Raw genomic sequence first — 13,588 nt, forward strand, 5'->3', positions numbered from 1 at the left:
AGACGGGCTGTAAAACATGATAAAAAAATATGTCATATAAAAATACAGAAAACAGACAAAAAAACAGATAAAAGCTTGTATAAAAATATTGTTCTCTCAAAACTGAACAATGTCAGGCCTACTTTAAAGGATTCTTGATCATGTCAAGAGAGGGAAAAGATTCCAAGTATAAGGTTTAGCTTAGCTTAGCTTAAAGACTGGAAACAGATGTCCAAAGCAAACCAGACACCTATGACATGCCACTCAACAGCACCTCTAAAGCTCAATAATTAACACCTTTGTTTATATTCTGATTCATTGGTTAAACTAAGCTAACCGGCTGCCAGCTGCAGCCGTATATTTGGCGGACAGACATGACCATGGTATTAATCTTCTCAGCCAGAAAATGCAGACATGGCTCTGACCTTCCTGTCTACACACACTGAATAAAAGCAGGATTTTTTTGCGCTGAAGATTTGAAATTGTCACAACACTTTTACCCAGGTGACTTAACCGTGTCCAAATATTCACCAAGTGACTGGACGAAAAAAAAATTTAAGTGTTCCATTAAATTGTGTCCATCGGTTCCCACACAGAATTTAAAGAACATGAAAGCGAGTGTGGTGGGAAAAGAGTCCAGAGGTCAGGGGCAGAAGGGGAAACTGGGTGGTTTATGTTTACAAAGGACGTCTAGACTTGTTGGAGCTTCCTATACGTGCAGAAAATAATGGATTAATTGTTCAGCAGCTTTGACAATAAACACGCAAAGGTTACTCAACGCTCTCTGATACCCACGCTCCTAATCGTTTAATCATGTCTGCCAGTGCTGGTATCAGTCCTTTCTGCCACAATAATAATCACTCTTTATTGCCAGTCTTTTTATAACTCCAGCACACGCCCAGCTTAAACTCTGTGGGCAAAATCTCTCCTCCGTCTCTCTCACACACACCCACACCCATCCATACACCAATGCACATACAAACACGCGCTATGTGAGCCAACACGCTGATCAATCGCAGATGGAGATCTGGCCATTGCTATTCCTCTCCTGCCAAAAGATTTAGAGTCTGTCTCTGCGACTCCTCCCATTTAGCACCCCCTTCCTTTCACCGCTCCAATCTCACGACCACCACCTCTCACTGTGAGCTGAGCAGAGCAGAGTTTAAGCCAAGAGGAAAGTTGAAAAGGTCCTGCTGCTGATTTCTGCAGCCACAGATAAGAGTAAAAAGGTTTAGAACTTAAGACAAAATGTTTAGAAAGAATTTCCCGTCGTCGTATGTCAGCCTTTGTAAGTCTTTGAAACAGATGAAACATTCAAGTTTGTAAATGTGTAGAAAAGTAGTTTTGTCTCAATAAAATTTGTGTGACAATTATATCAACAGTAGGCTCATGCAAAGACAAAATCAGGGGTCAGCAACCTGCAGCTCTGGAGCCACACGCGGCTAACTTTTTTGGTTCTTTTTGAAACATTTTAATTTTCGTTTATCATTGTTGTAGGCCTGGAGTTATTCTTACATTATCCAAATGTGAAAATGTGCAGCCTATACTCATTTTAATGTTGCATTATGTCTACAGCTCAGTGCTTTTTCTCTACATTTTCCTGGTGCCTAGTCTTTTCTATTCTCCCAAGACTGGCTGTGGTCTCAGAGGAAAATAAAGAATTTGATAGTTGCAGGACCAGACGGATTGTTTTACTTTCTTGGCCAGAAATGGCTCTTGTGATTAGAAAGGTTGCTGAACCCTGGACAAAAGAAACTGATTTTGTTGGATCTGCAAGTCTTAAAAAGCACTGACCTTAATGTACAAACGTCTGAAACATTTTCTCTTGCCTGCTGTAGGCAGTAATTGTGTAAAATGTTTTTTGTGTCCAACCTCAGATGATCTTTTCCCGATGCTGTTTATTTTACACCTATAAACTAAAATTTGGATGTTTGCAACAGTGGATTGTGTTCCATCTTTGTAGAGTTTCACTCAGCAGCACATTAAATACAGTGACTAATGTTACTGATTTTAGCAAAAACACAAATTAATTAATCATTTTCATTTGTTTAATCTAGCAGTTTTCAAAGTGTTGCCCAGGGGGGCTCCAAACAGTTTCAGTGGAGGCTCAGTGAATGGAAGTGAAGAAATATAAAAATATTAGGCCTTAGCTGTAATCAAAAGGAGAAAACTCAGAAGAGCGATTTAGTTAAAGATGCTGTTCAGTAGTTTTTGGGTAATTTTACCGTTTTCCCATTTTCCCAGAGTCAGAAACTAATGGATGCCTTCGGACAAACCTTTTTTAAAGTATTTAATGTAGTCTGGTGTTTTGTCAAACAGCAACATTAGGCTATCTTGGCTCAATTGTTGAGTGTCTATGAGATCAAGTTACATAATAATCCCATCGACATCCAGGAACAGAACAAAGCCAAGGAAGTAAAAGGGGGGGGGGTTCCCAAAGCTTTGTGTGAGGGGAGGCCCACAGTCTCAGACTTTAAAAACTCCTGATTGAGTACATCAGTTTCCTGCTGCTCATATAGGTCCACGTTGTGTTAATAACTTTATCATTAGGAATTATTGTCATATTGTGCTAGTCGATCAACAGAAAATTAATCCGCAACCATTTTAAAAACAGATTAACTGCCCATTGTTTATGTGAGTAATTTTTCTGGCATAAATGCCAAAAATTCACTGATTCTAGTTTGTCAAATGTCTTCTGCTTTTCTTTACCGTATCTGATGGTAAACTGAAACTCTTTAGATTACGGCCTGTTGGTTGAACAAAACAAGCTTCAAGAAAACTAGAAAACGGTGATTTCTCAGTATTTTCTGGTGCTTTATCAACCAGACAATTTGTGAAATAATCACTAGCGAATACCAATAAATAATTACAGGTCATATCATTTGTACTGGTTTTCCATCATACTTAAATACTTTGGTCAGCATGATCATAAAACAGGTCTTTAATTGCATTCTGTGTTAACATTAATCTGGTCTTAAATTTAACAGCTGCAGAAACTTTGTTTGGGGAACTTTTGAATGCAAATTTAAAACAGAAAGTAGAAGATAGTTTAAGAAAAAAACTTGTTTTGTGGTTTAAAAGCATGTTCATGTGTAATTTCAGTGTCACACAGCGTGGGAACTTTGAGTTTAACAGTTTTCTGCTTTGAGTTTGCACACAGATGTTCACAGAGCATTTTTTTCTTTTGACATTCTCAAATTTTAACAACTGAGTTTAAGTTTTTTTTCACACTTTTCAGGGTTCTATACATCCAAAGTCTTATTTTACTTTAACCTTATTTACCACATTAGAATCTCTCTGCAAAGGCTCAGAATGCAGCTTATAAATGCAAACATGTTCGTACAGAGAAAGGCCAGAAACCAGAGAAATGTCACAGTGGCCTCATGTGAAAGCCTGTGGGAACAGAACACATGAATTCATGCACGGAGAACCTCTCGCGCTGTCATGTGAGTTCAGTTCTCAAAGGAAAGAAGAAACACTTGTCATCATGTTTGGTGTTTTGTAGCCACAGTACAGTACATCTGTGACCGTCTGTCGCTCACCTTATCAAAAACAACTGCGTGATTCCCGGTTGTTTAATGGTCCCCAGTCTTCCTCACACCCTGCATACCTCTCAACACGTCTCGTTGTTTTCTGTCTACCTCGGAGACTAAGCTGAGGCCACAGCTGCATGTCTTATTACATTTCCCCTGACAGCATGAGCTCACTCAAGGCCAGTTGTGTTTTGCTGCATGGACTCAGATTGTTACTCCACACGCTGCATGTGGACGTCTGATTGAAAAGCTCAGTTATACCAGCTCTGAGATCTGTCCTCCATCAGAGCTGCAGGTCTTGTCAGTGTGACGCTTTGATATATCAATCTTAAGGTAGTTTTTCCTCAAACTTGAGGTCAAGTTCGGAGCTGTGGTTGGCCTTTTTGAGCCTGCTGGACTGAGTCATGTTACACCATACCTTGGTGTGCCTTTCCCAGACATACTGCAATAAAGTGTTTCCTTCCTTTACTAAATTTAACAGCAGTCAATGCAGCTTTTGAGAAACACTTGTACTGTATGGCTTCTCTGTTGTTATACAGAACAATTTAGCCATTGTCAGACCCTGGCTGCACGTCAGCCGGCCGTTCTGTTGACTCATATTTTAACACTTTCACCTACTGTACACTTCCACCACAGAAACAGAGGATGACGTCAGCTCTGAATAATGTGTTGTCGTCGTGTACAGTGTGACTGATGAGTTTAAATGCTGTTATGTGCTCTGCTGGCAGCTGCACTCTTTAAAAACTGATATCTATACCAAATGCACAAAGTGAGTCCAAATTACAGCCTGGCTCTCTCTGTGCTCTCAAATATTTGGAACGTTTGAGGGAAAAGGAGAAGATCGCCTACTTATTCACACACACTGTTGTGTAATTTTTTTTTTTTTTTTGCTGCTTTTTTAAATTTAGCACAACCGAAGCCTGTATTTAGACTTCTTTGCTCTCGTGGCTGAATATTGTTGCACCAGTGCTGAGTGGAATGTGTGGGCGTGTGCAGGACTTTTTTTAAAATCATATTTATTCAAGGTCCAGTCACTGGCTCTTTATGGAGCTACATCTCATGCTCTCAAGCTAATATCAAGCTATGGAAAAAGCTTGTAAATGGACCTAAAACTACCATTTCCAACAAGGTCAAGAATGAACTTTCAGGGTGAATATTTCATATCCCCTCAGTCAGAACTGGGATCAGAACTGATTGATTTTGCTGTCCGCTGTAATTGAAATAAGGTTGTTTTTTTAATATCTCCATTTGAGTTTGAGTTGTTCGATTGTTTTCACTCCATCATATTATATGCAGTATAATATGGGCACATATGTGTTGATATAACAGGCCCATGAGGTAAAACTTTTAAAATGTTTAAATATGTGCATAATGTGTATATCTGTGGTGTGGAGGTATTTTGGAGAATCCAAGACAGATTTCAAAGTTGCTATTTGCAATGATTGCTCAGTGCTGGTCCTGTCAGAAGGAGCCAAATCACATTCCTTCAATGCTACAAATTAAATTGCCCATAATTAAGAGCTGTCTGCCTGATCATCAGGACAAATTTATGAAGAGAAACAGGTGCCAGTTTTCTTATTTTGGCCAGTAAATGTGTTCATTTTAGATCAAGTGTTGTGATGTTTCTATTGAAAAACCTTGATGCAGACCTTTTTCACTGCAGCGGTATTGATATGAAATAGTTGGGTAAACACAGGTGATAGTAATGACAGTCCTGTTCCATTTAGTGTTACTTACCCTACTGTTGTTTACACTGCTGTTTCATGTCAAAATGTCTGCTGTGTAAAAGGTCTGTTGACCTACTCTGTCATTTAGATCTGAGGACATGTTGGGGGAAAATTGTGTGCAAAAAATCGGTATCAGCGCTCAGCCAAAAAGAGTTATCCAAAAAGAAAATATCCTGCATATTAGATATCAGCAACAATCCAACACTGTGCGTCCCAAAAAAAAAACATTTAAATGTTGCAATTTTCTGCAAGTTAATCAATGTGAAAGTTTTCTTTCAATAAACTAAATTATTTCAGACAAAAGAACGTGTGTGTGTGTGTGTGTGTGTGTAGTTCCAGTCTTTGGGTTGAGTTACTACCAGCTCAAGCCTGTCTGCTTTGAATTGAGTTGAAATAATGATGATGGGTGGTGTGCAGCTCTCTCCATCTTTTCTTTATTAGCGCCTTGCTTGAGAACCGGCTGTCAAAAGCTAAGATTTAAATTGGCTCAGAGTTGCCCGATGTCTCGGGATTTGCAGAGACATACGCAGCTGCCTTTTGCTCGACCACAACGAGGCTCCGGCTTCCAGCTCTGCCAGTCATGGGAGGTCTTAGAGACGCCACAGAGGACAGAGAAGCTCGCGTTTGTACAAATTGCTGGGTTCTGTCTGTGTCGTTCATGACTTATGTGCTTTTGTGATGCTTGAGAGTGTTTATTTTCATCCCTCGTCATTTTACCCAGAAGGCTCGGTGCAGTCAATAAACAGCAGAAGGATGAGGCGTGCTTTTAGTTAGAGAGATGCACACATCAGACAGCAGCCAGTCGCTCTCATGTTGATGCTGAAGGCTTTTGTTTCACTTGACAGCTGATTGGTGTCATGGTGTAAATCGATGGCAGGGTTGTGTTGCCATCAGAATACACCATTAAATATCTATTATATAAAGCACTATCATATTACAGGTACGTTATGATGATGACAAGCAGCTAAGAAGTTTTTGTTCCCTCCAAAAGAGTTGCATCATGATGTACATGACAGTGTTTTTATCCCCCTGCAGCTGTTTCTATTGAAATGCTAGTTAATACCACCCAGGACTCACTCCGTGTGTTAGAGCTGCCAGTGGAAAGTACATTTACTCCAGTATCACATATATGAAAATACCGCACTTTACTAGAGCAGTTACATTTTACACTACTTTCTTCTTCTAAGACATTTCAGAGGTAAATTTTGTACTTTTCACTCAACATTTACAATGCCAGTTGCAAAATAGTTGGTACACTGTGTAAAACACAAATAGTAACAGAATGCAATGACTTGCAAAAGCTTTATTATTCATGAATACAGTACAGAGACGACATGTTTAATGTCAAACTGATAAACACAAACCATTTTTTGTAAATACTGGGTTTGTAGTTTGGTCACCAGCTACACCAGTAAAATTATGCATCATATTAACAACCTATTAATGTGATATATTTAAATATATCAGTCATAGGGACAATTTTTTCCACTTTCACTTCTGTACCTTAACTTAAATGGATAGTTAAATTTTTTGAAGTGGGTTGCATGAGGTATTTATCCACAGTCAGTGTTTTACCTGCAGTAGATGGTGGCCAGCACGGCCCTGGTTTAGAGAAGCAGCAGGAGTACTGGTGTAGGCATCCCTTTCCAACTTGAAACTGCCGTCATATAAGTGAGGTATAATCGACAGGAAGGTGTGTGTTAAATGGTTTGAAGACACGACATGGAGGCAAAGAGCCACATCTCAGCGAAACGACTTCAAGGCGTTTACGGCACACCTAATCTCTGACTGTCCCGCCTTATACCATGGTAATTTACCAGATGTTTTTGTTAAGGTTTTGCACAAATCAGAAGTTAGTATGCAAGACCTTACTGTTGTCATTACAAGGAATAATTCTACAGCCAAAGTCAGGCGGCTTGCTGCAGTTGATAACAAGTGACACTGTTTCCTAACTAGAAGCAAGTGGCGCCCTTGAGATTCCTCTCTTTGTAGATGAGTAGATTAAGTGGGTTATTTATTCATGACTAAGGTCATTTTCTAAAATCAGCCTTGTTTCTATATAGTTGAAGGACAGTCTATTTATTTATTTGTACCTCCCAAAAGTTCCCTTTTTTCCTTCCAAACCCCTGTCCTTGTTGAGGATATTTCTACAAAGAGGCTGCTGTGGACCATATGAAATCTTCTCAACCTCGTTAATCAGTCTCTCGTCCTCCCTTTTGTCTGCTTTGATGAGGGAAAACAGAAACGTCAGGGTTGTCACATCGATTTTAACCAGACAAAATAGGCTGTAAGTGTGTGAGACTTTGCTGAAATAGAGCCAGGGCGAACAAGTGACACGTCGTTCAGCCTGTTGGCTGACGCACAGAGCAGGTTAGGACATCTTCATGTGGGAAAAACTGAAGCAGTTAGCTGTTCGCTCCCTCGTTCACATCACCTCCAGTGAGGAAGTGGTATGAGCTTTGACAGCTGTGCTCTTTAATGTTGCTATGGTTACAAATTGGGTAGCGGATGAATTTCAAATGGTGATTTAACCAAACTACATGTGCATTAAACACTTTTCAATGCACACTTTAATGCACACTTCCTGGCCAATCAAGAAAGAGTATTCCTCAAGACTATGGTATAAGCTGTTACATTGCCATCTCCAAAGCAACCAAAAACAATAATTTTCTTCACACAACATGAGAGTTGCTGGTCTACTGCTCTCTTGATTAGTTTGTGTTTTTGTGTGACTTTGTAGTTAGTTTGGATTCACAGAAAGATGATTTTGAATGCAGGATGTTTACTTATATTTTCACATTGCTGTACTTTAGTAAAAAATCTAAATACTGCTTCCATGACTAATAGCTGTTGGTGAACGTGGAGATTAGAGCTTTCACCAGAGACGGTGGAGGATGGGCTGTGGTTGAAGTAAGCTCTGTGGATGTAGCTGTGGTTGGCAGCTGCACACAGTAGGAAATACAGTAGTAACACAGAAGCAGCAGAAACACCTCAACTATCTCTGATTTATCAGTCTGTTTCTCTCCGACTCTTCTCCTTTATCAGCCCGTCACTCTGCATCACTCTGCTGTCACTATCTTCCACTCTCTTCTTCTTCACTTTCCTCTCCACGTCTGTTCTCCTTACGAGGCTCAAAGTGATTTCCAAGGCGGTGTTTGCTGGCCTTCTGTTGTTAATAAAGATTTGGAGCTCCAGCTCGAGCCTTGGCTGGTGGCTGAGGACTCGGGGCAGCGGGGGAACAGCGGCGTGTGTGCGGAGCTCGGCCAGATCTGCGAGTGCATTTTAACACTCACCAGTGACTTTCAGGTTCCTGCAGATATCGGCTCAAAAACACACGGTGGATGAACCATAAACAGACAGTTGCTACAGAGGAAGCGTGTCCAAACAGCTCCCCGTCCACACATGTGTGATGGTCTGTTGGTGGACGTGTATTTAGCTCGTGTCTGCAGCATGTTGTGGTTTGATAATGATGGATTATTTCCCATGAGCCCGTATTTACATTTACTGCTTAATGTGGATAATTAGTTTTCCTTCATTGCACAGGAACATTAAAGGTTCAGCAATTGTACACTCTTAGAAATAAAGAACCACGAAGGGTTCTTTGGCTTGTCCCCATAGGAGAACCCTTTTTGGTTATTGGTAAAACCTTTTATAAAGGTTCCACTTGGAATCCTTTTAGAGAGTTCTGCCTGGAACCCAGAATGAAGGGTTACACTTAGAGAGGTTCTAAAGAGAACTCAGAACCCTCTCTGGGGGTCATCCCAGAGCCAATATATGTTATATGCCAATGTTTTTATCTAGAACCCATCCAGGGTGTTCTACTGAGAACCTTTCTATATGCCAAGGGTTTTATCCAGAACACACTTATGAGGTTCTTTTGAGAACCCTTGTAAATTCCTATGTTTTTTTCCAGAACCCACCCAGGCGATTCTACAGAGAATTGTTCTTTGGATGAAAAGGGCTCTTTATTGAACCCTTACTCTTATAAAGAACGCTTGATAAAACCCTCTCTTCAAAAAAGCGTTCTTCAGAAGCAAATGGTTCTGGGTAGAACCTCAGCCCTTCAGGAAGAACCATTTTGGAACCCTTATTGTGGAGTGCAGAGAGAACGAGGCTTACATTGTGCCAATTACAGTTTGCATCTCATCCATCTGCTTTCATTTACACCCAACAAGTAATGTGAGTTATTAAAGGCCGCGGGGGAGCAGTAAATTCACCCACGGAGTTGCTTGTAGCTCCTCAAAGCTGGCGGCCGGCTTGTGATGACGGGGTGCATTTACGGCGCTCTCTTGGTTCTTGGACCCGTTGTGCTGCCTGCTCTAATGGGCCACATGAATATCCATCCATTGCATTCATCTTCAGGGTCACAATACATGATGACTAAAGAGCTGCATGTGTGAAACAGACAGAATGAGAGCAGCGATTTAGTTACACAATGAAGTCAACGTATTGTGCTATGCTTTGTAATATGAATCACGGAGCCTATGGGCCAGGAAACAGACAGCCTGACTGTCAGTTTCACTCTCACTCTCACTTTTTCCAGAAGGAAACATTGCAGACACGGTCCATCTAATCATACACTTATTCAGTCTGAGAGTCGAGGCTCGGCGAGTGTGGAGAGGTGTGCAGGCTCTCAGTGTACGCCCGACCAACCAATGAAAGTGTTGTTTTCCTCACATGACAGATTGAGGAGGGTAGTGGTTTGACCTGAAACCAGGGCCAAGCCCCAATTACTGCATTCTTGCTCTGTAGCCATTAGCTCACTGTCTCTGGGGACGGCAAATCTCATATTAAGGAATGACGTGGAAAAAGTGAGTTATAATCAAATAAGATGGTTGAAGACAGAAGGGATTTTCGCTTAGTGTAATAATCACCTTTGCTGAGTGTCGATCTGCATCTTGTCTGTCCTTCAGTATGAGCTCACACCTCTTAAGTTCAAGCTGTCTTTTATAGGCATTTAAGCACCAATTAAACATTTTATTTTGTATCAGAAGCTACATTAATTGAAGGTTTACTCCTCCTTTACATACAGAAGCAATCTGTGCAGAATTTGCACCTTAAAGGGATAGTGCTGTGTTTTTGAGGAGGGGTTGTTTTACTGTATTACCCACAGTAGATTGTGGGAAACACGCCCCCAGTTTGGAGAAGCAGGTGTAGGAAGCTAAGCAGTGTACTGCTGTGGACAGAGTCAGCAACAAAATATATTTTAGCCACCTAAAGAAATCAATACCGGTTGAAGTGTACGCTGTATTTTGAATATTTTCAAATGAAATAATTTCATCAGCTTTTGTATCGAAAACCTTTCAGTGATTTGAAATTACATCATGTCCTTTTTGCAATGTCAGTGTTTTCATTCACAAATCCACATGGCATGCTGAGAGACTGGAGCTAACTTTGGTTGATGTTGGATAGTATCTTCTGTTTTTCAAAGTAATCAAACAAGCTTTCAATGATTATTACAATTTAAAATGATAATACTGATCGTCTGACCTTTTATTGTGGTTTTTCGTGAAACTGTGCTTCTATGAAGTCGCAGAGAACTGGAAGAGCCAGACTGTATGCAAGTGTCTAACTAATCTAATTACGGATCATTATAAATATGCTGTTTTAAAAGCAAATAGTTATACAGTGAGAAAAAAATAAATCATGAAGGCCTGTAGAAATTAAAAAAACTGATGATTGTTTCATAATTGAATTGCAGCCGAGTTGGAATTAAATCAAATCAAGAGACTCAAGCTGATATTGATTTTTTTTAAGTGGCTAAAATACTATTACTAATACTGTACTATTACTTAGCTTTCTACACCTGTACTCCTGTGATGATTGCCATCTACTCCAGAAAATACACAGACTATTGATAAGTAATTTCATATAACCCCACCTCAAATATGCTGAACTATCCCTTTAATAAATCTAATATATCAGGTTATGATTCTTCTGCTGAGCATATGGATGGAAAGAAAGCCAAAGAGCATTAAGGAAAGAATTCCACTAATTAGCAACTAAAATATTCCACGTCGTCTTCTTGATCAAAGCACATTTTCCGAACACTTTGCTCTGATTTCTGGGACGACAAAACTTGTAATTTAATGAGCTGGTACAGTCCAAGAGCAAATATTTTCCTACATCACATACTTTCTCTTGCAATTAAAGATCTAATTTTTATTGTACTTTTCTTTTCCAGACCAAAGAACAGCAAGAGCAAGTACTAAATCAGAGCAATAAAGTCTTCCTCTACTGCGCCTTCTTGGACTACAGGTGGGTGTGTGTGTTTGTCTCTCAATTATTCATTCAGATGTAGAGCCAAAGACATTTTATCTTGATTGTTGACCCTTTTGCATGAGGGATTAAATCATTTAAAATTACAAACGATTTGGAAAAGGTGTGTTTCCCTTTTCTCATTCAAATCAGAAACATCCAGTGTTACATGTGTTGCTGTTTCAGTTTTGGTGTATCTTGAGCAACAGCAGCCCTCTGCTTTGTATAAAAAAAAAAAATGGTGATCTGATAAATGGAGCCAAAACACAATTTAGAAAACATAAATCATTTTAAAAGGGAGTGTGTTTTAGTTGGATTCAAAGGCTTCCTCTCCTTTACTCCCCTGAAGAAAAATGTGAATTATTGGATTGCCCTGTCAGATCAGCCTGGTACGTTCTGCATAGACGTTTCTGATGAGTGATCCCTGCCAACAGCACTACTATAAAAACTCTCTCTGTTATTTAATATATATTTGTTCTTCATCTTTATATTAATGTATCTCTTGAGTGCAATATTTCCTCTATAAATAATACCACATTATCATTCTTCACAGTTCAAAGGAGGGAATATGGTCCAACGAGGGCTGCGTGCGCTCTGATGGAAACATGACGTACTCTGTGTGTTTGTGCAACCACCTCACCAACTTTGCCATACTGATGCAAGTGGTGCCCTTAAAGGTACGACATGTTGGCTCCTCTTTAAAGCTTCTCCCTTATTTATTGTTTTGACATTAACAATGGATCACAGCAGGCGGCTGTTTTCAGTGAAAAAGCTCTGATAAACCAACTGAACGCTACTGAACAGCAGACAGACTTGTTATCAACAAGCTGGTGAACAATGTGTTGGGGCATTTAGCAGCTGAAGAGTCAGATATTTAGTCAGGAGTTGGTGGAGACTAAAACAGAGCAAAAAGGAAAGTGAATATCGGATTTAATTTTGCTCACTGCTCCAAATGAATACTTCTGCTGGATGTGCAGCAGAAAACTTAAGGATTGAAAAATAAAACCAGAGCACAAGTGCCAAAAACTGCAGTTCTGGGATGTCCATTTGAGGCTGGCTCTAAAAGTGAATCTCCATAGACTCCCATATTAAAATGCCCCACTGTACACCATAAATAAACATATTTACAGCCTGGTGCAAAAACGGTTCTGGTGTCTATAGCTAATTTTCCTGTTCATGACAACTGAACCGGGCTAAATTTTTATATAACTTGCTTAAAGGTATGCATAATTAAGGGCATGGTTCCATCCACACTCCACCTCTTTACTCACTTTTGGATTAGCTGCCAAGATGGTGACAGCCTCCACACTGAAGCATCATAACAGTTCTTCAGTAACCTATGGGTGACATCATCGTCTATGTACAAGTTTTATGCAGTCTAATATGTCAGGTTTGTGTTTTCACGATGTTGTGCTGCCCCAAAATGGTCAAAAATGGCTGAATTGACTGCTGAATTCCATTTAGCTGCTTCAGTTTCAGGGTCCTGGTCCACCACTTAGCCTTGCTGCATCCTAATATGCAATATTTTTTTTCCCTAAGGATGCAAATGCATGACCCGTCCTACTCTGCCTCTGATTGGCAAGTCCATCCTCACCAAAAGCCTCCAGCTGTATAAGTTGTCTGTACAGTTGGTGCGACCTATGTTTATTGTTTGGCAGTGACCTCTAGTGGCTGTAGTAATTATGACAGGAGAAGTGTAAAGAGTGAGAAAGTCTGCATAAGGAGGAAGTGGAATGGATAGATAAGTGGGTCAAACACAGGACCTTCAAGTTTTGTTGTGTATGTGACACGCTTAAACCTAACCAACCCAAACAATGAAGGCAACGAGTACTATCCAATCAGAGTCAGCTGGACTGATCATGACTTCACCATGTTGGGAAAAAAACTGGCTCATGGTGCTGCAATTATAAAATCAAATGTGACCCAAAAAACATTTTCCCCATTGATCGCCATTATAAGAGACGTCTGTAAAGCTGTTTTGAAATGACGCCTTGAACTGCAAACAAGGTCAAGTAGTTCTCTGTGAATATTTTAATCCAGTATGTTTTTATATTTGTAAAAAGCCCTGAAATGTGTAATTTATGGGCACGA

General features: G+C 40.0%; 1 protein-coding gene across 2 annotated transcripts in view; it reads left to right on the forward strand.

The window, feature by feature from the left end:
• adgrd1 (adhesion G protein-coupled receptor D1) overlaps window positions 1–13,588 on the forward strand; it is a 47,830-nt gene that overhangs the window by 24,808 nt on the left and 9,434 nt on the right. For both annotated transcript variants that reach the window (XM_084727912.1, XM_084727911.1), the window contains exons 15-16: window positions 11,424–11,497; window positions 12,051–12,174. In XM_084727912.1, coding sequence (XP_084584038.1) covers window positions 11,424–11,497; window positions 12,051–12,174 — 198 coding nt within the window. The remainder of the gene's footprint in view (window positions 1–11,423; window positions 11,498–12,050; window positions 12,175–13,588) is intronic.

This window comes from Lutjanus erythropterus, chromosome 10 (assembly GCF_056507025.1).
Source record: "Lutjanus erythropterus isolate fLutEry1 chromosome 10, fLutEry1.hap2, whole genome shotgun sequence".
Lineage (NCBI taxonomy): Eukaryota > Metazoa > Chordata > Actinopteri > Lutjaniformes > Lutjanidae > Lutjanus > Lutjanus erythropterus.